At 40.7% G+C, this 27590-nt stretch overlaps 1 protein-coding gene across 2 annotated transcripts in view; it reads right to left on the bottom strand.

Moving 5' to 3' along the window:
- The window catches only part of RAP1GDS1 (Rap1 GTPase-GDP dissociation stimulator 1), a 73478-nt gene that overhangs the window by 11279 nt on the left and 34609 nt on the right, over positions 1–27590 (bottom strand). Inside the window, exons 3-6 of one of the 2 annotated variants that reach the window (XM_026044775.1) lie at positions 23885–24007; positions 20456–20581; positions 9452–9598; positions 1719–1847 (exon numbers count right to left, since the gene is read on the bottom strand). In XM_026044775.1, the coding sequence (XP_025900560.1) occupies positions 1719–1847; positions 9452–9598; positions 20456–20581; positions 23885–24007 (525 nt within the window). The remainder of the gene's footprint in view (positions 1–1718; positions 1848–9451; positions 9599–20455; positions 20582–23884; positions 24008–27590) is intronic. The other variant, XM_026044777.1, reaches the window with a different exon arrangement.

The following is a 27590-nucleotide window of genomic DNA, read 5'->3' as shown; positions in this document are numbered from 1 at the left end:
GGGGCAGGCGGGAGGGCCGGTGCAGCACACGCTGCAGGGGGGCAGGCGGGAGGGCTGGTGCTTGGCAGCCTTTACCTGATCAGAAGCCCTTTGGGCAGCTCTGCTGCCGCTCCCATGGGCGGTCAGGGATCATTTTAATGTGGACCCGAGCAAGGAGCAGGGAAAAGSCTCAACAGGTCGCCTAGGCAGTTTGTTGTCCTTCCCTCGGCTGTTTTTTTCTGGATAGGCAGGACTATGTGGCAGAGTCCAAGTGTGATTTTTTTTTTTTTTTTGACGTTTCCAGTGTTTTTAGAAGCCCTGCCATCACTCACTCAATTGAGATTTTGCTCTGCTTTGACATAGAATGAGAGTTTCATATTCTGCTTCTCGAGGGATCCAGGGAACACGRTTGTCTCTTCTAGGTGACGAAAGATGACAGCCTGACAATAAAATCCCCTGAAGTTACAAGGCTAAAAGTATTGCTGTACTAAAGTTACAATATGACTGACGAATCTATTGCCTAAGGAAGATTAAAAGTATTGCAAGTTAAAATAATTTTGTGCCAATGTTAAAGAACAGGAATCTTCTCAACGTATAGGAACAGGCAAGGAAGKAGCTGCTGCTGCTAAGTTGCTTTTCCACAGTTCTTATTATTTGTTGGACAGAGCTGGATCCTCCCAAAAAGGGAAAGGAAATGTAGTTGTCARTGCTGATTGTGTTTAATACCCTTGTGGTTTTCATTGTCTTCTGGTGGCACTAGGGTTTCCTCATCCATGAATCGTGTTACAGTTTTGCTGTGCAGACACTGTAGTGCCCATCCTGAAGCTCTGCCCTAGATTAATTTCTTTAGTGCTGTTACAATGGCCATTTCTATTGTTTCATTGCATAGACTAGGCTGAAGAGGATCAAGGAACTGAAATAAGGGAAGAAGGAAGGTTGTTCACGCAGGATCAGACTAGATGAGAACATTGTAGTCTCCCCAGTCTGTGACCCTCGTGACAGTTGTGAAATGATTTGGGGGCCGCCTGTTCTGAACTGCTGAACGGTCTCAGAAATGCAGGGCAATCACTGAAACTGCCGTGTGGTTACTCTGAAGCAAAAGAAAGAAGAAAAAAAATCCTACAGCCAAAATTCTGCAGAATGGGTTTGCACCAGTGTAAAAGGTGAGTAATAACACAGGTGCCAACAACCTACAGSTTTACACTTTGAGGAATTCCAGGGAAAACTAGTGCATTTCCAAGGACTCAAGTTGGAGCTGCACTTGTTGAAAATATATCAGCAGCTTAGTATTCATGCTTTATACAAGCAAGTCCTTCATGTAAAGCATGTTAGCTATGTAAACTGCACACCAAAAACAATATTGTGAGAGCTAATTYGGGAGCTCTGCCGCTCCCTTTCATTCAGTGATTTCTGTGAGCCAAATTTGGTCCTGATGCAATTTTGTGGAGAAGCACTGGGATACATTATTTATATTAATAAATAATTCAGAGCCAGTATCAGAGCTCAGGAAAAGCTGTTTAGATAATTTAAAATGCACTTAGTTGTGCTGAAGAACATTAACATAAAACATGTACGAAGTACCCAAATAAACCAGAGTTAGCGAAGAAAAAGAAAGAGGCAACTACAGATTTTTAAGGACAATGAACAAATTGCTCACTCTARGTGTTGAAAGTACAGAATGGAAAGGGGGGAAGGGAAAAAGCCTGGGTGTAAATCTGAGTTTAATATCATGGACTTACCGAGTTCTGCTAAGTTGCCGAAAGCAACAAGGCACATCTCAGTCAGAGCTGCGTTTTGGCAGTGAATACCCAACAGTTTCACTAGCGTAGGGATAACCCCCATATTGATAAGCTGAGACTGCAGAGTATCTGCATAAAGAGAAAGCACAGGGAGTTAGGACTGCTGTTTGCAAAAACACAGGAGCATTTTACACACAAAGCAGCTTCAAGCCTAAGCAGCACTAACAGGTCTGCAGCCTCCCTTCCTCTGCTCTAAACTTGGGATGTGGACTCATAATTCCCCCTTTATCTGGCCACAGAATATAATAAGAATATATATATAGTATATACTTAAAATATGTAATAAGAATTTTCCCTCCCAATCTGGTCATAGAGGAGTGTCTGATAATTTTGTGGTTATTGGGTTTCTACAGTGCATGTGTTTGATCCTAAGCTAACCAAGACTGACTGTAATCAACAGCACTGCATCAGTGAAAACCTTATTAATATGAGAGTGTGTTTCTAAATACATTTTTCCCTTAAAGACCCCAACTGGAAAATTAAAAGTAGAATGAATATAAACTGGCACTGAAATAAACATGAAGAGCTTTATAAACACAGGAAGTCACAATGTAGATAATGAGGAGCTTGAGAAAAAAGAAAGTTTAATAAGACAAAAAATGGAAGGTTTAGGAAAAGTCCTTAGAAGCCATTCTGATAATTTCTTGCATAGAATGAAAGTTTATAGTATTTACAAGTAAGAAAGTTATTGCTCCTAGATGTCTGCAAATAGAAAGATGCTTTGATGGTTAGGCAGAAACATGATTTTTTAAAAAAGATTATTTATAACCATATTTTCTCTTGCAGATTTTACCTATACCATAGCAAAGAAAAACATTTTTTCACAGTTGAAGAGAATGAAGCAGACACAAACACATCAAATGTTGTTTAGTAATTTCCCTAAGCATTTTCTTTCCTTTATTTCTAAGCAGTTTAACTACTTTTAAATATGGTAGTCTTAAAACAGTAGGATTCAAAGCCCTGCAAATTCAAGAGAAGTGTTTTTATTACTTCATTTAGATTTGGCTCAGGCTCTATGGGGGATTTTTTTTTTCTCCTCCTGGCAGGGAATTGTTCTGAGCAACTGAAATGAGTCAGAGTTTTTACATCTGTGGAATCAGGGCCATAAAGAAATGCAGATGTTTAAAGGAAGATAAACATATAACGTCTTAGGCCTCGCAAATTTAATCCCATCTCACAGTCCTGGAAAACTCTGGCCTTTCAAGACATTCTGCCAGGTGGGTTTGAAATTTCCATATAACTTAGAATTAAGAAAAGATTCTGGAATAGTGAAGTTTTTCTATTGAATATAAAATATTTTTATAATACTAATTTTTGTACACTAAATATATAAATGGTATGTTTATTCCAGATTATTGAAGATGAACAGGAATCCTTAAGACGTGACATCTTAGATAAAACTGTATTACTTACCAGTAACTGAATTTCCTTTTTGGGGGAGGGTATGGGGGGTTCTCTTCCACAGATTCATGGTCTTTAGAGACATTTTTGAGAACACCATCTTAGACGTCAAGAGCTGTTGAAGTTGTCAAATTTTAGGTAAGCACAAATTGCACTAGCGCATGCATTGAATGCCATTTTACCTCTGGCAGATGTGTGAGTCACTACTATACCCTCCTACTTCTTTCCAAACTGGCTGTAAAAATCTAAGCTTTGTTAGACAAATTGGGGGCGAGGAAGATGGAATGGTTCTGTGGAGAAAACGACTGTGTAGGAGAACTCAAGTTACTGGTAAATAATCTGTTTTTCTCCTTGATTTGTGATCGTCCCCTGCGGACACTTAAAAATTCTGAAGAAAAAAAAATGGTTGTCCTGGAGAGTACAGGAACAAACCCCAAATGCCATAGAAAATTATGTTGCAAGAAAGTGCTTTGTTACTACGTGATGGCTTTAGTCACTCTAAGCTCATTTTATCCAATTGTATGGACAAAGAGGCAATCTCTATGGGCTCCGTTTGGCAAAGCATTCTGACACCAGGAGCAAACTCCTTATTTTGAGCAAAGTGTCTTTTTATTTTTTGTCTTAATACAGTAATTAAAATCTAAAGGAAAAGATAAGTGGAAGTGGGCAACCCATATCTACCTGTGGAAGGGAGTGGGTATCTTAAGAGCCAAGTGGCAGGATAATATTGCTCAGGAGAGCATGATGCTCATAACTGAAAGAATAAGAAAATGTACCAAGAAAGAACAACTGCTTTTCGGATCAAAAGTCAGGTATTGTGTCTGACTCCATACCAGCCTCATTTCTGTAGGCAGAAGCTGTAGTGTAAGGGCCATCCTATAGGAACAGACTTACAAGAACTGCCAACAAGGTAAAAAGTGGGCACTGTGTTGATGCCTTGATTGCAGTAGGCAGAAGGGTAAATTTTGCCAAGGCTAGGACCACCCTATAAGTCAAGGCTGAACGGGAGGTAAGGCCTTCAAAAACGAGAGCCTGCCAGCAGCTATTTGCTGTATTTACGGTTGAGCCTGGGCTTGCCGTACAAATTCTGAACTTGTCATTTGTGTTGGTCATTGCCACAAGTAAGACTGTTTCATTTAGCAAATGCAGAAGTTAATTCTCTTACGATTAAACCTGTGAAACTTGCCTTTTTTGGGGGGGGTGGGAGGGAATTCTTTTTGTCTGCTATTGCTAAAGAAAATGAAACTGAAGGGGAATAACCAGTGCTTGGGTTTCGCTTGTATCTCACAGAATCCCTCAAAAACAAGATTCTCTTGTCCAAAATGTGCCCCTAGGGGATGCTCTGAGGTAAATGATCAATTGATGAGACGAGCACTAGGTTTCTCACAGGGCAGGAGCCCTGCAGCGCTTATTAACTACAGAGAAATTAAAAGCAGAGAAGTGGTTGGGCCTTCCGAGCAGGTCTCGGGCTCTCCCCTTAAAGACCACAGACCGGTGACCTTGGAGCACGTTGGAATAAGTCAGTTCTCCAAGGCATCAAGGGTTAGGGCTCAGCTAGAGCAGGAGACCAACTGGAGGCAAAACTCTGGTTTAAACCGCCAGCAAAACTCTCCCAAGTGTTCCGCCGCTGTCRGATATTGCGCTAGTATCTGCTCTGCGGGGCGGGCGAGGGGAAGCACCGGGATGCTGCACAGATGCATACACAGGTAGATAAAAGGCAATCAATACATGCGCCAGCACAAACAGTTACCTACCTAAAACTTGCATTTCAATGGCTCCATGTCCTTCGGTGACACACATGGAAASTCCAAAGAGTAAGATCTGGGGAGAATATCCCAAATTGAGAACTTTACTGGGGGCATTTGCGTTGAAAATACGAGTTCAGGCTAGTTCACCTTTCTTGCTAGAACTTGAGAAAGCAACTAATAATTTAGTGTTTTAGCACTAATAGTGTTCATGTCATTAAAGAAAAATGTCTTGTACAGATTGGTGGCATAAATTCATTTTGTACCCCAGAAAAACCTACGTAAAATTGCCATGGCCAAGTTAACGCTATATAACAGATAAGCGCCTCTATTGGCTATCCCCCTATCATAAAACTCAAAYGTTTTACCTACGTTTTTTACATGCCTTAGGTTACTTTGCATTTAAGTAGTTTAGGTCTGAAAGCATGCTACACATCTTTAGCTGTGATGTAAATGGAACAAAAACCACGGCAAGCATGAAAATTAGCAGAGGTCAGTCGTAGAAGGAAGCGTTGTTGAAACATTGCTTGCTGTTAGGCCACGCTAATGGTACCGTAAATCTCCCTGTCATTTCCTGTACATTTACATGACTTGTGTAGATGGTTAACAATGCAAATCAGTCCCCAGCATTCATTCCTGTCCCAGACTGAAAGAGCTTTGTGAGACTAGGAAAAGGTTGGTAGTTGTGTGATTTAATATSAGAATATTATACAAAGGCACTGAATGAAAGATGACTTTGACAGAYTGAAGTTTAACATGAGATGAGAAAGTAATCTAGAAACAGAATTATTCTTCTCTATTTTCATATACTCTCGCACATGCGTATCCCATTCAGTAATTTCTTTATATACAAGTCAGCTATCTAATCTGCTATTTTCGCCTAATGCTTTTGCCATTTATCCACTTTTTAAAATGATTTTTCAGTTTGCTGGGTAAGTCTCAAGAGGTAATTAACTAGTTTATAGACTGATCCCRTTAACTTGTAAATAGTCTTACCTCATGGGATTGAGTTGCACAAAATAGCTATCCAGGACTTATTAAGTGCTTGTATATGGTTATTAGTTTTATTAGTTGCTAGTTTTTCACCCTTTTTCCAAGCCTGCTTTGCATCCTGCTCTTAAGCAGAATCACAGCTCTGCAGTGATTACATGTAATGATAAGCAGCTTCAGGAGGGGAGAAATCAAGTGCCCTGACCCCACTAAAAGGTGTCAAAACAGCTGCTTGAAATGCAGCTGCTTTGTGCCCCTGCCAAAGTTTGCAAGCTTTGACAAAGACAGAACTATTATTATATTTTTTTTGTCAAGGTTTCCTACTTTCACGCAGTGYGGTGAGCAAAGCCTTCATGAGCATGTGCAGCAGGTTTGTTTTACTCCCAGCCATATCTGAAACTTGAAGAACTAATTTGAAGAACATTTGAAGAACTAATAACGTAAAGGAGGCATGAGCTATTTCTGTCTCGTGGAGTTCAGATGGTAACTATGCTTCTGCTATAGAAGGTCTAGATATTCAAAGCAGAGGCCAGAGGGTTGTCTCCCATCAAAAGACAGCTCTTATTTTGGGTAATTAAAAATTGATTAAAATACATTTTTTTTTCTTGACACTTTTGTAAGCACGGCAAGAGATGCCCAAACTGAGTTATTTCTGTTAAGGCTGTGGCAGCTAAAGAAAGGACAGAGGTAGGAAGCAGGCGAAGGAAGGACTGAGAGGCAGCAGACAGGAGTAACCCCAGGACACRAGCAGATGGCACGAGGACTTTAGAAAAGGAGTCTTAGTTTTAAGACTCTGGCAACATTACGAATGGCATTACAATTGCAAGCTGAGCATCTAGAACCAGCGTGAGAGACAAAGATGCTGGATTAASTTACTGCATTTAGGAAAAGACAAAATATGGCTTGTAGCTGCTCACAAAGTTGTTGCCAGCTTTGTAAAATTCATGTACGGTAGATCCACTATGCTAATTTCAAAACTTGAAGCACTCAGGAATGAGTCTGTCACGTTTATAAAATAAGGTAGTTAAAATAGTTAGTAGCTGTTTGAAAATGAGGGCAATTAGCAGACTAGCAAGCTGTTTAGAATCAAAGAAAACAATTTACATGCTCTCTGTTCATAAATTGCTAAGAGTTAGAAAATATTAAGATGTCTACAAATCAGTGTAGCTAAGAGCTGAATGGACTGAACTTGTTCTTATCGGGATAACCAGTGCAGCTTGAAAGAGCGTCAGTGATTAAAAGCAGTGAAAAAATCTGCAAAGTCCCTACCTGTAATTTTATAMCATAACATGCTAAGCAGGAAAGAACTACAGAAGCAATAAACCAAGAGGTAGAAGCRCTGCTTCACAGACCAAAGTGTTTCCTATTTTGATTTCCAATAATCTTTTTTCTCTATTTTTTCCCCATAACTACAGACAAGACAATCTGAGAGTCTAAGATGCAATCCCATACTCTTCATCTTTAAGCAGAGCCAATGGAGCTTTTGTCTTCTCTGTAAGTCAAATGGAATCTTTTTTTTTTTGTGTGTGTGTGTGCGCATAAATGTTTAAAATGAGGTCCACTAATCTGTGTGTGCAATGAACTGTCAGGGCAAGCTAAGATTTCAGCTGTAACAGAGAGAGAACTATGTTTATTCGGTGTTTATTTACTGGTGTAATATGTGGAATCAAGAGATTTTTTTTTTCTGGTGTTTGACATAGACAGAAGTCTTGTTCTGAAAAATTACTCTGGCCTACGGGTGACATTTTTTGAGCCCAGCTGGGCTTCAGTTGCACTCGTGGTTCCTGACCCAAAGTGCAAGCTCTCTTATTAGGTGGAATGAATCATTTATTTGATGTTTATAACAGCAAAGCTGTAAGGAAACTGTTTATTTTGGAGGTTTGTTTCATAGTTAATTTATCTGAGAAAGGTTTTGCTGGAGCCTGGTCACTGAAGTAAAACTGATAGAGTTTTACTATGGTTTTACCCTAGACATCAAAGTGCTCCCCTTCTGCACTGGTCTGTTTTGAGCTACCAGAAATGCTGGATGGTCATTAGTCTTCATCAACGTAGGAGACTCTGGCAGTTTAGAGGTGGAAAAATCTACTCAGCTCCATTTTTTTTTAATTGAAAATACAGAATAATACTGCAACATTTAATTATGACACTCATGCAGACATCAGGCAAGACAATCCCTGTAAAAGGTATGAAATGAAGGAACTAAAAAGCTGCTATTTGGAGAATAAGGAAGAAATACTGTAAAGAAGCATTCTTGGGTCATGCTAGGAAAAGAGCAGAGGGGAAAGAATCCAAGAAGGAGAGAGAGAGAGAGAGAGAGAGAGAGAGATGAGAATCACACGACAGTGATACTTGTAGCTGGAGAAGGAGAATCAAAAGCTGTGCTCTGGAGAGATGGCACAGAAAATGCACAAGGAAACCATAGCAGAAGACGTGATGAAGTAGATTAAAAATTGATACAGACAAAGGCCAAAATAAATTAAGCCTYGAGGGCATCCTGAAAAGCAGAGCAGTTTGGATATAAGTTTGGAAAATGAGTTACAGAGAGTGATAATTGAGAATGGCAAGGAAATAGTGAATGGCTAATAAAGAAGCTATTTCTTCCCATGATAAACCCCTGCAATTCAGGAACTGGGCATGACTGAAGACACAATGTGATTAGCTAACTGCATTTGAAATCCATGCCATTACAAGGCAGGAGCACTGTCTTTATTTAGCTTTCCTCGTTTCTTCTMATTTTCTTAAGGGTTGAAATTTTCAAAGACTTGGAAACGTGTGAACACTGTGAAATATGCCTTGGCATGTTACCATGCTTGCGTGTAGAATCAAACCTTCTAACAAAAATACCAGCGTATTTGTGCAACTACTGCAGAACACATTTTTCTTGGCCTTAGAGGCCAGTGAATTCTCMCTCAAGATACTGTCTTGCTTGTTTATCTTAGCCCTTGAACATCTCTGTTTAATGTGATAAAGAACATACTTATAGGTTGTAGACATAGAGTATTAGACATATAAGCAAATTAATCCCCATTTATCTTAGAGTAAAATATGTAATTTTATATGCATTTCACAAAAATGATTTAAGAAAAAGCTATTTAGTATATATACACCCCAAATAATCAACATAACAGCACTGTTTGCCCGAGGCAAAGAAGGTTATACTATTTAATTTAGTTTAATGCTTAAAGCAAAAGAGAAGACTTCTGAAGCCTCTTTAGTAAAGATCTCTATAAATCTGTTTTTCTTAAGGCATATGATATGTCTATATGTATTTCTTTTAAACACAGTAGTCTAGATGTTGATTTTAAAGCTTTATGCAATATGTTATATGGAATTACTATAAGAAGAGTAGCTAAAATTTGGGGAACATAATTTTGCCAAAACAGAAAATTGTACATGTGAATTGGGGTATTCAGCCCTTTGAAAATAACTTCTTTTATTTTCTATAGCATAGACCTACGGTTGCCTTTAATTTTTACTGGCTTTTCTGGTGGGGTGGTTCTCCTCGTAGACATAAAGCAAGTTTTCGGTGGTGTTTACCATTCTCATTGCTATAGTTCATCAGCATGCCACAAAAGACAGTCAAGAGCTTCTCACTGGCTGGATCTGTTTTACTGCACAGTGACCTTATGTGGTCTACTACAATACGTGCACCACCTGCACGGTCAACTGCGTTCCTGCCCTCATCTGTAAAACAAAGAGTCACATGTAAAACACGAAACCAAAACGCCCRCACAGAGCCCCGCGAATAACAGCAATCAAAGGAAACGAGTAGCCCAGCGGAGCGCGGTCAGTCCTCCAGCGCGGTCACGTTCAGCTGCGGGGATGCTTGAGGGCCACGTTTGAGTGCATCAGAGCTAGGCAAGGGAAAGCACCTACAACAAAAGGGATTAACCGTCTGGCACTAATACCTTGTAAAGAAGAAAAGGGTTTGASGCAGAGCCACTGGAGCGGAGAGGCTAAATAATGGCCTGAATGGATGTTGAATTTTGCCAGAGGAAGGTTCGGAGCAGTTTACAAAGCCTAGTTCACCCACCCTTGTGGAGCAGGTAACTTATTCTTGCTGTTATGAGATTGTGAAATAGAGAGTAAAATAACTTGCTTGGGTTGCTTGCAAGTAGATGGGGGCAAACAGACAAAGCTGAGAGGTGCTAGTTCTCAGTCCCGAGCTCTGTTTGTGCCCTGTCTCTACCGTGCAGCATGTGCCCTGTACTGCCTTCCCTGAATTTTAATACCACTTATGGATTGTTTCTGTATGACTAAAAGGAAAATTCGCTCTTCATCTGTAACAGACAATACTTGGAGGTTTTATAAATAGCATACCATGATCTGTGCATGAAACTTGTTCTGTACAAGAAATCAGATTTTGAAGTATCAGTGTGTGGAGAAAAGGACAAGTTGGCTTTCTATTTTGGCAGTTAATAAATGGCCTACTTCCTTTCCCGCAGGCAAACRGCAGTAAGAAACAGTCAGTAGCCTAAATTCCGTGGCTTCCAAAAGGAGAGATCTCCAGATGAGCTACAATGGAAATTAACTGAAAAATCATCATGAAAAAAAATTCTTGAGGGGAAGCCAGAGATGAAAATTATTGTAAAATAAATCAAAAAAAAATATATATATATACACACACACACAAATACACACAGATATACATGTTTTCTGCCTCCTTCCCCCATGTCCCCATGGCAGATGTCCTCCTYTTTCTGTGTTATTCAGCAGGCTGTTATCACCTGCCCTCCAACTCCTGGTCATGCTTGGAAATTGAGCTACGGAGTTTTTCTCATTCTGTGATATATTAAGAATATATTCATTCAGCTTTCAGCTCAAAGCTGTCCACGTTCGTAATATAATCTTTGACTAGGAAGTGTTCCAAACCTCTACAAAAAGAGGTTTCTGTATTTTGCAGTTCTTTTTAATGCTATRTCCATGGGGTCTTGCACTTGAGAACATTTGTTGAGTGGAGCTGGAGAAGGAAGAGAAATTCTAGGTGGACTTGTGCTTAAAATATGAAAATATTGGAAAATATGAATTAAACAGCTAATGAGATAGGTTTAAAATATTTCTGTCACCACTGTAAGGTGAATACATCTGGAAACACAAGCAAAGGGCTGTACCATAATATAGGCAAATGTCAAAATATTTTTGAGGGTTGTTCACCTAACACTCTAAACTTATATTACGTTTGCAATTTTGCACAGTGGCTTTCTTTTAATATAGAATATGAGCTGTGTAAATCCAAGTGCCCTTTAAAGAAGCAGGTGCACATATCTCTTACTGATTGGGACAAAAATATTTCTTATTCATGTTTTGTTCGGCTAGAGAGTTGCGTCTCTGGAGACAAAAAGCAGCTTAATTTGAGCTATCCTGAAACCTTCTGTTCTTATTCAACTTTTAATGTTTTTTAATGAACTTTTCTGGTTCGTTCTTTATTCCAAACTTTTCTCCCTGACATCTCTAATATTCAAAGTTCAATTCTGAAGCAATTCATTTTAACATTTAAAATGACCCTGGAACTGCAAGGTTATACATAGTTACAGAAGTAGATGTATGATTTAACCAGGCACTGATAAAATTAGGTAGATGTCTAAAACTCAGATGATAAGGATGATAGAAGATCATTAGCTAGGTAAGTAAAATCACAGAAAAATATGATCAGTATATAGTGATGTAGTGAGTATACGTTCAGTAGAGTGATGTAGTTGTGTGGCTGAAAGCTCGTCTCCTTTTCCCCTCCCAGAAGCAGCGAGTTGGGGATTCCCCTTGCACCTTTGCACCTCGGATCTTTACATCAGGGTGACCACAGGGCAGCTACTGTCTGAACGCGTCTTTCCTAAAACTCTTTGTCTCAGTATTTGCATCGTGCAATGTGAAATTGGTCTCACAGTGCTGTCTGAGGCGTAATTATATTTCTCAGTAGGAGCTCTGTATCAGTTTGCAGATTTCAGATGCAGAAAATAAATTTAACCTTTAAAAAAGCACCAGAAATTACCGCATTATATTAGTGTTTATCACACATGTAGCCTTAAAAAAAAAAAAAAAAAAAAAAAAAAATCTGTGCTGCTTAAATAATTATCTACATGTTTTTTTGGTGGCATTACTTGAAAGTGATTTGGGGGGCTTCAAATTTGAATATCTTTACTTTGATTTCACTGTTTTTCACTGTCATGCAGTGGGAAATCCAACTCCTCTTTTCTCCAGCACATCTCCTACGGAAGTTTTAATGTTAATGTCTCACTGGGTAAATGGAATAACTGGGTGAGGGAATGGATTGTATAATATGAGTTCCTGCTTTGGATAAAACAAACTGCCAAGAGAGCAGCTCTTTGTGACATGGARGAATATACCTTTGATTCCAAACATTTAAAAATAACCCCTTAGATTCTGTAAGTTTCCCTGAAATAATTAATTTTAAAAATCGTCTCTGGATCTAATTCTGTTTTCCTTGTGATCAAAGTATTTATTAAATGGATGAGGGCTTATAGCCTCCCCCCGCCTTTTTTCAATTGAATTTGTAGGACCTCCAACAAATGAAAAAAGTTCTTTTTCCATGTGCCGTTTGTATGTTTCTTGCCTCCTTTATTTGTTAGGTTTACTAGGTTATATTTGCCTGACTTGCACGGAGGCATCGCCTGCTCCCACAGCTCGCTCTCCTCCTGAGGTCCCACTTGTACCCACAGAGGCTTCATCCAAAGTGACTTTATTTTCTATCTGGAGACTGAAAAGTGCCCGCCGAGAACTCACCAATGCAAAGCTGCCTTTCTGTTTTAGCAGCTCATCCTACTTTTTAGCTCAGTTCAGTCTGTGTGTGCTTTTAATTCACTGGCTTCTGGACCCTGTCAAACCTTTGGCTGCGAAACTACAGGCTACATCCTTGTTAAAGCAGAGCAGCTTTACGCTCTCCTTATTTTTAAAGAAGCTACATTTCATGCAATTATATTTTACTATTATTAGAATTTGCTCTTTCTCCTTGTTGTCCTACACTGGTTGATGAGGAATAGATAAGACATCTAAACACCTTATTTGGAGACTCARTTTTTAATGATCTGAAAGATAAATTTGGGGATAGCTCTAGTCTGTTTTGTATTAAATTTCCTTTCAATTCATTTATTTCCTTTGGGAGCTATGAGAATTTAATTACCCAAAATACGGTTTTGTTGTATTTGCTCGCTGATTAAAATCAATTAGAAGAGCTTTGACATTTTTGCTTTATGAATAAAAAATTCTCTTGGTTAGTCAGACTTGCTTCAGAGAGAAGTACAATGTTCTTGTAATGGTTTCATCTTCAAGGGCTGACAAMTGTCCTTAGCCCTAACCCTAAGTCCACCTTCATTTAGGGCTTAAAATGTGCCAGATTGAACTCAACAATTTAATTGTCAGATACAAAATTACATATTTTTGATATCAAACAAAAGAAAGGATGACTTTACTACTCAAGACATTTCAGTACTGCGACTGCAGTCAAATTGCACTAATGGGCACAAGTTTTCAAATAAAAAAAATGAGCCTTTTTTTGAGCAACAAGATATATATTACTGCTAGTTAGAGTATTGGCAGGTGTTTTGTTCTGAGTTTCGAGGAGAGTTTAGTTTTAAAGTTTAGTAATTATTCATAATTTCCACTAGTGAATTCTATTTAAAAGCAAAGGAACTGTGCAGTACCAAAAAAAAAAAAAAAAAAAAAAAAAAGTTATGTGAGGTCATGAACAGGAGAAACACAAGTCCTTACAGCAGATTTTTCAGTTTTTTTCTTTTTCTTTTCTTTCTTTTTTAACCCCCTGCATCTCCAGGGCAATTCCTTTTCAGTCAAACATTTCGCTCTTGGCCAGCGCATTCCTTTCTATTTCAACCAGAACAAAACAGATTTATTGTGCATCCAACTGCACAATAAAACACCGGGCAGTTTTTCTCCACTTTTCTCCACAGAATGAGCCTGCGCACATCAACAAACTTAGATTCTTTCTCCCAGCAACGTTTTCTCTGGGAGAACAAGCCCAGGAATGGAGCATGGCTTGCTCCATCCCACTCCAGGTGTGCTGTGTGAACTCTGCCCAGCTCTTTGCTGTGTCCAGTCACTGTCTCGTCTCAAATACTGAGGCTGCAGTTTCCTCTGGTGGGCACCAGCTCCTCATTCGTGTGGGAAACCTGCAGCTGAACAGAGTGCTGGTCCCTTGCTGGGACACTAAGGCGCTTCAGAGCAACAGAGGGTAATTTTCAGTAACACGGTTCTTAGCCACGATGCCCGSTTTGGGAGGTCTGCGTGTTGCATGTGGGCTAAAGTCTGTTGTTGCACTGTGTGAAGCGCTGTATAAAAACGATCCCCTCGTGCAACCGTCATAAAAACTACCAACAGATTTGGCTTGAGCATGGCACACCACGCTGCGAAGTCCTGAGGAGGTGGATGTGAGCACCACGGAGTTACCTTCTGCACCCTGGTTTAAGAAGCTCCAGCTGCATAATTAGACTCCGTTAACACAAAAGCTAGGAGGAGGCCAGTGRTGGCTGCAAGCATAAGGAGCTCTTACTTCCCACACAAACAGGCGGTGCTCAGCAGAGGTACGAACAAGGCCTTTCTTCTCTCGGTTTTCCATGGCAATTTGGATGATGTTTTCTATATCTGCCAGTTTACCAATAGCTGATATGTCCTATTATGTAATGCCTGCTTTTCTAAATTAAGCAACATAAGTCATGTCTAGACTTGCAACCAACAAGCTTTGTTTTCCGAGCTGCTTGAAGCCAACAGGTGAGAAAGGAAGTTATCAATTGATCTGCACAATTTCAAAGTCTTCAAAGTCAGAGTCAATAGATTAAAGATGTGCAAAGGAAGGCTGCCTGGGAATGCAGAGAGTGGTTTACGCTCACTGTCTTGATCAGGAAAGTTAAGTTTTTGTCTTTCCTGCTTTTGTTTGAAATATGAAGAAATAGCTGCATCCTTCACCTAAATTTGAATTTGTATGTTGCGTCCAGGCTTGTGTCCGGGGATTCAGGGTTTCCTTCYGTCTGCTCATGACCTTTTTCAAGACCTTAGAAAAGCTCCTGTCTCTTTTTTTTTTTTTTTTAAAAAAATCCTACCTTTTTTTCCCCCCTCTCCTCCTTGCCTATGGCTTTTATTTTGATTCTAAAATAAGCGTGTGTGTCTGACCCTTCTGTTATAAGACGAGCACTAGAGGAGCTTGGTCTTTGACTGAAATGCTGGGGGGAAAGACAGTAAGGAATCAGAAAAATAACGGGCTTCTTTCCTTGGTTGGATTTTATCTTCTGGGTGCCTRTATTGACTGAACTTTCTGTTATTTCTGCTCATTCAAATATTCAAAAAAAAAAAGAGAAAACATGTGCGTTGCAAGAAATAAGCAATACGCTTCATGCCTACATTTCTGAAACAAAAGAAAAAATAAGGCTTCATACCTTCATTTTAAGGAAGGATAAAAGTTGAAAATGTTTTTTTTTGGTTGTTTTTTAAAGTCTTTTTCCCACATAAACTGCTGTCAGATTTTGGCTTAAGTCACAAGAAGTTTGTCTGCTGTGTTAGTAGGGCCAATACTGAGAATATGGAACTTCATGAGTGTGAATAGGGCCTGGGAATGAGAAATTCTTTTTTTTTTTTTTTTTTTTTTTTTTTGTGGTCTGTCTCTATCACACCTCCTCAAATGGCTCTTTGTGATGCAATAGGGTGATTCCTTCTTCATTCTGAATCTGCTTTGGCCAGCTATAAAACGAGTAAATTAGAATAATTTGTAATGTGTTGAACAGCTTCCTAAGAATCAGTTGATGAGTGCTAAGTATTACTGWGAAGATGTGTTTTGGCACATGTATGCAAGCTCATGCAGTACTTGTACTGCGGATGCTTGGGGAAATAAACAAGAAAACCCCCTCAAACTCCTGCATTATCAAGGGCTCTTAAATCACAAATGCCCAGCTTCTAAGATGCAGAYGCACCTTAGGGGTGATCTAGAAGTAGCACAATACTACTGAACAATACAAGCTAAAATTTTAATTCTCTCCAATCTGATCCAAATAATTGGTTTTCAAGTAATAAATTGAAACCTGTTGTCTCAATTTCATGATGGGAAAGAGCTTTATGGATGGTATTTACGCTTGGTTCCTACCAAAATGGTGAAAAGCAAAAGATTGCCGTAAGATGCTACTGTGCTGCATGAATCAGGGTGACCTTCATAAAAAGGATTAGCTTGCAGTCTGCCTTTATCAACACCAGTTGTGTTCTTAGGATTCTGCTGGTTTTCCATATGGTACCGAGAAAGGTTGTGCCACCTTTTGAAGAAAAATGGACTTGATTTTTGTCTCAAATATGCTTCATTCTTAAGAATCTGTTTCTCTGCTTTAGTTCCTGCAATTAATCTCATCTCTTGGGAGTGAGGAGATGTATGTAGCTGTAGATGTGAGTAATTTCTTAATTTAATACTTAGCCTTTCTCTTGCAAGAGAGTTTGTAGCACGTGTAAGATCTTTTTAATAAGAAGTGGCATAATGTTCCCGGTCTGGTGTGAAGGATGGGATCAACAGGGAGCTGGTTCTAGGTGAAAGCCACTTGTTTGAAATTCAGTGAGAAGCCTTGCAGTCAGTGCCATGAGACTGGCTGGGGAAAAAAAGCATATGGCTTGGGAAATGGAGGAAGAATCCAGTACATTTTCTATGAAAACACCTAGATAAGGGAACCTTTACAGAAGGAGTTGGTGGTTTTAGTTGCTTTTCTAACATTTATATCATGAGGAATGGTTGATGAGAACATGGACTCGTGTACCCGTCCTGGTGGTTGAAGAAACAAAGGACTGGATTGGCATAAAATCAAACTAAAAATAAATGAAGTATTATGAGGGCAATATCTGCTAAGGAAATACTACTGTTTCAATATAGCATCATCTTGCATGGAAACTATTGACTGATGTTTGTCCAGCTGGACTGTCTCTGAGCAGAACTGAGAACTGGCTGTGGTCACATTTTGTGTTTCTCCTGTATAGATAATTTTAATTTTTAGCTACAGCTGAACTAACCATTCTGCTCTCACTGAAGACATTGCTTTTTGCAGCAAGAACTATGCTATGTTAAGCAAAACCTTTGCTGAACAATGGAAAAGAGATCTAAGCGTTGCATTTGGAACTAAGATTCAGGCAAAAAGAGAGGGGAAAAAATTGAAGGTACGTGCTATACATCTGTAACTGGATGCCAGCCATAAATAACCTTACTAAAGCAGCAGTGCCGGGCAGAATGACTCGGGGTTTGGGGAAGAAGGGCAGTAGAAGGGTAGCTATGACCTGATTCAGGGAAAAAGCTGGCCAAGACTGGGCAGGCTACAAAGTTGGGTCTTGTAGACRATATCTAGGAATTTAGCTTTGAGAAGCAGAGTAGTAATTAGCAGTTGAACAAGTGGGCTTGGATCTTTGCATCTAGTAATAGGGATCAGAGAGAAGTCTATGGCTGAGCGAGGCTCTTAATGGAATCTCTTGTCTGGGGATGGAAGCAGGAGCTGGGCCCAGGCTGTGCCGTGCAGACCCTCACCGCCCCTCGTGTCTCTGCTTGGCGCTTGCTGCCTGGGCTGCAGTCTGGGAGTGACCCGTAGTGCCGCCGGGTGAAGCACGAGGAGCACTCGCCCGCTGTGCAGGAGCACACGTGGGAATGCAACTGTGCTTRAAGTGCAGGACAGCACTGAAAAAATTGCGTCTTGTGATGAATTGCCTAATTACCCTCGACGTCTTTTTGGTTGCTCAGTTGCCCTTTCATTTCTGCGTTTGTGAGGAAGGCTGGGGCTCCAGAGAAATCTCATCCGTCCTGACAAAGCTTCCTTCTACTCTGGTTTGTGAATATATCTACCTGGGTTCTTAATATTCATAGTCATACAAAACTGCTTAAAAAAATGCTGTCAAAGGTTCTGGGGATAAATCTGATCTATTTGTCCTCTTTRTCACTTTTTGAAAGTATTTAAACTTATGTCTTCTCTTCCCTGGCTTGAACAGGTGATTCAGCCTCCTTGTAGGAGCCTAGCACTGAGGAGCACCCTGACAGTGACACTCAAACTTAATGGAGAAGAAAATCTGTCAGTAAGTCAAAAGGTCTCTGTTTATTGTTTTCTGCAAGGACATGAGCCTGTTCAGCAAGGTCCCTGGCCAGCAAGTGTGCCATTTCTCTTCTTGCTTGTCAAAGCGTGTTAAAACTTTTCCAGCRCTGGAGCTGGGCAGTGAATTAACTTTTTTTTTTTTTTTTTTCCCAGAGCAACGTTCTGGGAGTTCTCCCTCCAGAACTTATGAGGAAACAGCCTTGCCTTCATACAGCAACTTTGGGATTGTGGACTTGGAGAAATTTCTGCTTTTTTCTTTTAATCAAAACTAGAAGATCTGGGTGAGCTGTTCTCTGTTATTTATGTGGGCCATTTTCTGTGGGTGTTCGCTGTAGGAAGAGCCATTTGGCCCACAGCTTTGGTAAACTGTACTAAATGAAGGGTTATTTCTTGATGATGGAAATTTCGTTAGTGTCCTGTGCTGTGTAGGCTTCCCTCTAAAAAAGGCCAGTGAAATGCACTGTGATTAAGGCTTTCAATGAATAGAAATGCTGCTATGAGCTATTCAATGTGAGCTTGATTTCCCGTTGTTGCCTTGGCACTGATATAGTTAGGATGTCTTACAGACACCCTAGGTGTCTTACAGACCTTCCTTGTAACTGCATGGTATAATTGTATGGAAAGTAGACTGAAAGAACACTCCTGCATATGGTAAAATGGCTGCTGAGKTATTTCAGGTTTGTATATGATTGCCAGTTATCAAACAGGTAACAGCTGTCCTTATCTCAATTTAAAAAGAAAAACTTATCTATACATAACAGCATTTGGGATATTGGCCTCCACATCCTCTTTGGTACAATTCCAAACTCTTTGCTAGGGAAAAGCAAATTCTGTAAATGCAAATAATCATAAGAAAATATATTAAATTATAATTTATAGCAATGAGGATTTAAAGTATTTGTCCTTATATAATATGGACATATACTATGTATCCTAGCATAGGATACATAACTACAGAATTATTTCATATTAAGATGGCATACAAAATAAAACATGATAGGATGGATATAGTAAATAATGGTTGTAAAAAGCCCGTTCTACTTATTTTTAAGTTGCTAATCTTGATTTATATGACCTTTTATAACACTTGATTTATCCATCTTCCTCAGATATACAGAGAGGGCAGTGACTGTCTTCCTGTGGGGCAGCACCAACATTTGGTATACARAACACATCAGGGTCTACTGTAGACGTTATTAGTGCCAGTTTTGTTCCAGAGGAGAGCAACACAAAGCAGATAATTCAGGTTCTTTATACCGTATAAATCCTGTGCTGTACCAGTCAGCAGCAGCTCACAATATCTGATAATACAGGACCTTTTTTGTATGTCCTGATGGTATTTCATGCAGAAATGTGAGTTGAACAAGAATGAAATTAATAAGTGTTTTAGTCCTCAGTCAACCAATGCTACCTGGAAGYGAGCTTTGTGTATCATATATGACCCTGAAATAAAACTTAGTAAATAGAGCATGTTATTGAAAACTCAACAGCTTCTTCTTGAAGTTTCCATGATGCGGCAGGCGTTCTGTTCATTGGCCACCTTAAAGAAAATCCTAAACAAAAGAATTAAATATTATCATCCTCAAGCAGTAGTTGTCTGTGAATGCAAATACCAGCATGAAAATTTGCTTAGCTTCCCTGAGGACAAAGTAATTTTATAACAACATAAAATGTAAATTTCCAGGCTAGCATGAGAAAAATAGTAAGGAAGAAATCTACTAATAATTCAGTCTCTTGCACAAACAGGATTCAGAACAGCAGAACTTGTAGTAAATGTGACACATACCACAAAGAAAAGTTCTTGCCRTGTAAAATAAGGCACAAGGTCTCAAGATGATAAAATACTTCTACAAATTCACCTCGCTTCTCATCTGCAGGCAACCATGACCACCTCATCACTTCATGGGAACGCAGACGTTCCTGCTGCCTCTGCTCCAGTATGTATTTATCACCCATCAAGTTTTATCAGAACATTTAAAATAAGGAATAACGAGGCTGTATTTTTAAAGCACTGTAAGGATTGGTTTAATTTTGCAGGTCGTGCATRTATCTGTGTATGGAATCTGCACAGAAAGTCATGATTGCATTTCAGTTCACTAATGCTTGGCAGAACAAATTTATTGTAAAAAGAAAAACTCCCCCAGCTCCCCAAAATAACCCCTGGCCCCCAAACATACCCATGTATAATCTTGGTGCAACTGATGAGCTACTGAAAACTGCTAAGAATCAGCATCCCATCTTGGGCATCCCTTCCTGCCACGTCTGTGGCATCCCTTCCTGCACAGCCTGGAGTCTGCTAAGATGTGGCTGGCCCCTCCTGGCTCCCCTCATGCTACTGTCAATTCAGAATAATTGTCCATTTAGACCTTTAATTATTCTGAAAGGGGAAAATGACGCTCAGTGCAACATGTGGATGGCTGCAACGTTCCCCTCCCTCCCTCGAGCCCCTCTAGGAAATAYGGTTCAGCTCAACACTTACGGCTGTCATAGCATATGTTGCCCAGGGCACGTCCCGTCTGCAGCAAAACTTCCTGGTCTTTGCAGTTKAGGAGCTGCACCAGAGGAGGGATGAGCCCGGCGTCCACGCATGGGGTCCGCATGAATTCTGCAAGGAAGCAGTGAAATCCCTGTCACGCCGGCACGGCCACCGGGCCCTGTGCAGCTCGGCAGGAAACTGAACGTGTGCACGGACAGGCCAGGGGAATTCTCACGCGAGTTCCTAGCCTAAGTTAAGGGTTCTGGCTCAAATTGTTTCCAGCAGTCATCAATTTGGAAGGAATTATGAGTATTTAACAGACTTCCATGGAAACKAATTGAACGTGGCTCAGAATTAAGCATGTTTTGAAAATCATAAGGCAGTGTTGAGAAGAACAGTGCACTTGTGCCATTTTTCTCCAGACTTACAAATTAAACATAAATTAAAATACTGAATTAGACAAGAGCTGATTTAAAACTATAAACGTGCAGCATTTTTTGCACCTCTTCACCTAATTTAATAGAAATGTAAGCCRGCATTCAAATCTCCCGAAGAGCTTTTGCTTTATTAAAAAAGAATTAAAGTTGAGTAACAGTCGCTATAAAAAGAGGAGAAGAGAAAGTGCAAATGCAAGAACTTCTTAATACTCTCTCTTCTGCATCTGTTAAAATAATCTCTGAAGTTTCTGTATTTCCAAAAATTCGTACCTGTTGGAACTAACCTTGCAATGTTGCTTTAGCTATAAAAATCGTATCTTCATGGAGATAATCAAACCTTGCATGCAAAAGGTAGATAAAGTAGAATCAACAATATTACACACTAGTGTGGGGCTAAAGGCAGACTGGTCAGCACAGTAGACACTGTCCTAAAATACTACAATATTTTAAAACTGTAGATCCATGCTCTGCCAGGGTAAAAATGATGAGCTAAGTAAAAGTATCACTTCTGTCATGAACAGATCAAGTATCACATGCATCTCTTGAAAAATTATTTGGATGTGCTCTTATTTTTATCTCTTTCTTTCTTATCATCCATGTTCATATTCATCCCAGTAGTTCTTTAATGTATTACTTGTTTTTTCCCTTAGACAGTCTGCTCTGTYCCCTCAGCCTCTTCCTTTCTTTATTGTTTATAGGAACTCTAATTCTTCCAACTATAGCTTCTAACTCTTCTARAAAAGGGAAAAGGGAAAAGAAATTCTTGCTCTACCAGCCTCTGTTTGGAGTGAACACAAGTTTTCAGCCTCCCATTCAAGCACACACAGGAAAAGGCAATTTGCTTGTAATGAGCAAGGCCATGTGTAAGGCAAGAAGTAGAAGAGATGGTGCCACCCACAGCTAAACGGCTCCTTTGAGACAGCAACCAGTGTCARCCGCTGCAATTGCATTTGCAGGTGCCCCGGTGTAGAAGTAAGGAGGAAAGAGAAGGTGATGGAAATCAGCCGTTTAACCTGGCAGGGAAATGAAGCTGAAGGGCCTGGTGAAGAACTATTTAAGAAGGCAGGAGGAGAAGCACAGAAGGACSAGGTTCTGCAGGCCAAAGGAGGACAGGAGTTCAAGGGAGAACTTTAAATGTGTGAAAACGTGACAGATGATGAAGCTGGTGCTCCCGCTCCCAGAACAGGCAAGGGAGAGGAGTCAAGAGAGTCCACGAGGTCTCCAGGGGGAAAGACGATCCACTTTGCCAGGGCACCTGAGCACTCAGTATGCTCTGAGCTCACAGGTAAGTGGCAGCAGTGGAGAAACTAGACAGGCTAAAGCATTTTTGTGGGGGATTTGTCTTTTTAAGATGGGAGAYACAAATGCACTGGGAGGAGAAAAAGTCATGCCAGCTGGAGAGGTGAAAGAGAAGAGCGAGGGCAGGAAGAAGTGGAGGGAAGGAGATGAAACAAGACCACCACTGAGGCAAGTAGACGGGTTTCATGTGACCAAAAGTGATATGGGTGGGGAGAGAACTAGAGGAGAAGAATGGGAAAGAAAGAGATGCTATTTTATTTTATCACTAAAGTGCAGACTAGGATTCCAAGGCACTACTGCCAGCTCTGCCAGTGCTACGTGGCATGACCATGGGGAAATCATTTCAGTTTGGGGGTTTAATGCCTATCTGTAGGATGCTGATAACACAAATTTCTCAGTGCCCTGAAGCTCCTTAAAGAAAAGGTGCTGTGTAAGCATGGAGCATTCTTATTGCTATGTAAGAGGAGGACAAAGCATTCAAGTGTGGTTCTCCCTGCTATCCTGCTCGAGGAACTGTTTCAGCAGAAGTAGAATCCAGAGAGAAACACCCAGCTCCATGTCCTCACTGTAACCTTAGCTGCCAGCAGTCCCGCTTACACCTGGCAAGAACTCTAAGACAGAAGCTATTTTGTATGATGAACCAGATAAAAAGCCAGCTCTTCTGAAGAATGTACTTCTAGCAGCAATTTAAAAACCTGGCAGGAAAGAGGACAAATTAGGAACTATTTAGAGGTTTCATTTATTAAGTCTGATGGAAAGGAACTGGCTGAAATGCTCTGTGAGAGAATGGTGCAGGAAGCCATGCACAGTGATGAATTAAGCTATCGCGAGTGTTGTTGTTRCTCTTAACCTCACTTTTGAGGAAGGAGCTAACAGGACTTCACAGTTGATTACAACAATCTAAATACTTACATTAAGAATTCATTAAGTACAGGGAAGGCATGTGATAGGGTTTGGTGAATCTCTGTGATTCTAAAACAATTTTAAGTTTAAATATTAGATACTTATCTACAAGTAGAATCTTAAAAATACAGAGGAAATGTCTTCTCTTCCTGTGTTTCCTAAGGTTTATGGGAGGTGCTTGTCCCTAGTTCCTATCTTGATAATTCTTTATCATAAAAAGGAAATATATTTGAATTGTTTTATAGTATCTTCTWTGTTATATACATATATATATATGTATATATAATACATACCAAARTGGCCACATGATTGTCATTCAGGATCTTGAGCTGTATCGCTAAGAAATTAATGCTCTTAACTAGGAGTTAGGAAGAACTATTCTTAGTATGGTATAGCAGCCTCATAACGGTAATAATGTGCTTACTTAACTGCAACTGTAGCAATATGCATTTTACATAATTGTGCACAAATAATGCACATCACATTTCTACATTTCATAAAACTTGATAGGACTTGGTATTTTTTTCCAATAAACTATATTATAGATTATCTAAAACCTCAATAATATAAAAGTAAAAACGTATAAAAAAAACCTTCCAGCAGCTAAATACTGCTTTGATCACGTTAAGAAGTTGAGAAACAAAATTGACRAGACAAAACTAAAAGAGTGAAAAAGAGGATATGAAAGACGTCTAATCTACAAAATGAAAACATAAATGAAGTAAAACATACTGACAAGTGAGGTGAAAAACTGAAGATGTTCCAGCAGAAAAGTTCTTGTAGAAAACCTCACCATTTCTGGCTACTTCTGCTATGATGTTAGCTACTTTTGCAGTGCAGGATGACTGTGGCGTCAACAGACTCGCGAACACCTGAAGAACTCCACTTTTCTGGATTTTTTCACTTGTCTCCGTATCTGAAAAACACATGACAAAAAAACAACTTGAGTATTAGCCTGASTCAAGGGGGAGAAAAAAGAAAGAAAAGCCGGCGAAAGGAAAATCTCCTTAAAGGTAATTCTCAAAACTATTTTTGTATTTAAGAAGCAGGGGCTGACGTGTCTGTGGTGGTGTTTATTTGACATGAGTTGCTCATAGAACTTAACACTTTATGTTTCTAAGTTGGTTAAGTCGGGTCAGAAGTGACTGTGATGCCAATAAATGCACCCGCATCCTCATGTGTACTCTGGCTGCAGAGACTGGTAGGATGAAGCGAGTTTGTGGCGTCCCCCCGCTTAGGTGCAGCCTAAGGTATTAGGTGGAAATTGGCTGAGGGCGGTGAAATGCAGCACACCAGTGTGAAACTGTAGGAGATGGGAAGTTAAGCAGATCCTGATCTCCTCCGGAGTAACCTCAAGGTTACTTGGCTAAGCTACAGTAGCCCCAGGACAACCTTAGTCACAGGGAAAGGAAAAGGCATCACTGAGGTCCTTACAGTAGCAACCAAGGATTTGGGCATGCAATTTTCCCCATTTCTTCAATTTCCTCGATAGAGGAATTGCATCTATAGTCGTGGTGATACCTGATTACAAGCAGGCTAGGTGCAAAATGAAAATTCATTTAGTGAAGGCTGCCATGGAGCTTCAGCCTATACACCATGTGCTAATTGTTATTAATCTGTTTGCAATCTAGTTAACTGCATTGTTTCAAATGCTCTCAAAAGCCCTCTTAGTAAATACAATGTAAATGAATTATGTCTGACTTGGAAGCGTTTATAAGTTCTGTTATATAGCCTGTAATTTCAATATATATTCTCCCATGGATATTTATAGATGAAAGAAGTTTGAATGCAGAGAAAATCCTACTAGAACTAAAGATTGCTACAGAAATTCCTTATGTATTTATTAAAGAACAGATCCCTCCTTCCCCCTCAGTTAAAAACCTGGAGTGCAGGATTCAAAACTGAAAATGCTAACTTGCATAATGTTAATCAGAATGAGCAGRCAGGAGATGTTAATGTATTTTCCTCTGCCAAACTGCTGAGATGTACAGCATTCAGTCTTGTTTTTATGGCCTGCACTTTGATGGGCTCATTATTGTGCAATGCATAAATTGCATGAATAGAGCAAAATATATCCTGCAAGAGGTGGGGAAAATAAAATTAAATRCTTCTTCAGGCCAGTTGCATATAGCAGACTTGCTCTGATTTATTTTATTTAGCTAGGCAAGTGAGCGCCAATAAAAATCCAGCACTTAGCAGACCTGTGGGAAGCTGCCGTATCAGCTGGCTGATATCACCGAGCCAAAACGAGGAACACCACTGACTTTTCTCAAGCACTACCAGGAGCCACAAGTGCGTGTGCCCTCCCCTTGGAGAAGCCAAGGTGCCCCCGGCTCCYGCAATCCCGGCGGAGCATCCGTGGCCGTGGGCTCCTGCCGGGCCCGGCGGCGGGCAGGGCTCCCTGCGGGGGCACCGGCCRGGGCCTCGCTGGGCGCTGTTTCGTGCGGCTCTGCGTCACAGGGCTGGTGCTTCTTGCTCAGGGGGGCTGCCTCTTGCGTGCTAGTCGCCTCCCCCTAAGTCATTGGAAAGATGAAACGCTACTGAAATGCTGTTTTACTGCAATACATCAATTGTAGTTGGATCAAGCAAAACCAAAGGGCTTGCATAGGTGCAAGACAGATTGAAGTAAAGTCATCTTTCTATAGTGGAGAAGGAAGGGAATTAAGTGTTTGTTAACCATGTGCTAGCAAGGAGTTTTCATCAATTATTTAAACTTCTTTAGCAGAACTGCATGGACCCTTTTCAAATCTGTTACCTGTGTGGCTTAAGGAAACCTGATAATCTAGGCAGTCTGATAGAGAGCCAACTTGTCAACCGTTTTGCTATATGTGCATGTCCAAACTCAAAAAACTTTCTTCTAAAGCCTGATTTTTCAGTCTGCATCCTCCCACCCACCTGCAGAGCACCCACTGCTCCCTGTCTCAGAGCAAAGAAGCTGCAGGGCTGCAGTACTGCTGCTTAGGAACAGTAATGAGCACAGTACAGTAAGGCGCCAAGGCAGAGTAGTTGGGGGGRAAAAAACGGTTTAAAAGAAAAAGCAAAAAAACCACACCCAACTATGGTTAAATCTGAAGCTTTATAAGTCTCCTTATATTGCTAGCTATCAAGACAAAGAGTGTGCTAGATCACACAGTGCCAAAATCTTATTAATGTCGTAGCCTGGTGATTCAAGTGTCAATATCCTGGCTTTTCCTGGGTCTTGTAGTGCCTCAAGTCAAAATAATATAGAGTGTGGGCAGGAAATTCTTTAATGCCACAGATCAGAGTTGAGCACCGGGGCTATGAGGCTGCTTAATTAAGTAGCAGAAATCACTATAGGAGAAAAAATCCAATGACTGCTTCAAATTAAGTTGTACAGTGTTTCCTTTCCAGCTCTATGCCATTTTAAATTTCACAGTTCTCTGTTTTGCTCATTCTTCATCTCTGCATCGKTTCTTCCACCTCCACAGGGGAAAACAACGGCACGGAGCGGGAAGGCCAAGGCACCTCGGTCAGCCGTGCTCCTACTTGGTGCTTGCTCGTGAGAGGAGCCTCTTGGTGCATCATCGTTCCTGCCCTTTGACCAAGGGGTTGAAGTGGTGCCGTTAGACGGTTCTGTGGCACRAGCAGCTTTGCATCCTAGAGAGGGGAGAGCCAGCCGCCACGGGTGAGAGCGCCGCGCTGCCCCAGTTCCCCCAGCAGAAAGGCGGGCGAGCACCTGCCCGAGCGCCGCCTCGCCACCCGGCTGCGTGGCCAACGGGCTCTCTGCCGACAGGTACGTAGTGGAGCTGCACGTTAGCTTTGGGAGCCCCCTGAAATCACTGCCCCCTGAGTGATCCTGGCTTTCTGGTGTCCCTCCCACATGTACCYTCCTCAGAAAGAGGAGGATGAGCGTGTGAATAACTAACACTGAGCCACGTATGTCACGCGAGGAGCCCGTATTTGCTGTCTCCGATGGCAGCAGGGAGGGCAAGGAAGGGGGCATGGGATATCTCTAATCATCACAGCCCKGTGCTGCAGAAGAGGTTCCTCTAAYGCAGGGGACGTATTTGTGCRCTCTCAGTTTATCGCCTCCCTCAAGAAGCTCTCTCTGTCTCTCCGTAGTCTCCTCTTGTATTTTGCAAACCACAAAATGGAGATTTTTAACCTGACTGCAGGGATACACAAAAGTGGGTTGTAAAGAGCCTCGGTAAAAAACAGATGATCTCATGCAACAGAGCACACTGCTAATACAGGAGGATTTTGCCTAACACTTCTTAGCCAAAAAGCCTGTCCCAATAATCTAGATTTATTTTACAGAACCAAGTCTGCTATTAATAATTTATATAGAGAAACAGTTTATGTGAGGATACAAATACACACAAATGACTTCCTGTTGGCATGTTCCTCCCCACGTGGGGAAATGCCCATGGGCAGAAGCTGATCCTCACCTCCCCTTCTTGCCAGACCCCAGAGGTGGGGCGAGGAGCTTCTCGGTAGCTGTGCGAAGGCTCCTGTCCTGGTGTTTGCTCTTTGCTCTG

Source organism: Nothoprocta perdicaria, unplaced genomic scaffold (assembly GCF_003342845.1).
Source record: "Nothoprocta perdicaria isolate Ctin4 unplaced genomic scaffold, notPer1 scaffold_381, whole genome shotgun sequence".
In the NCBI taxonomy this organism is placed as follows: domain Eukaryota; kingdom Metazoa; phylum Chordata; class Aves; order Tinamiformes; family Tinamidae; genus Nothoprocta; species Nothoprocta perdicaria.
Note: the sequence above shows the minus strand (reverse complement) of the source record. Positions and strands in the feature narration are given on the sequence as shown.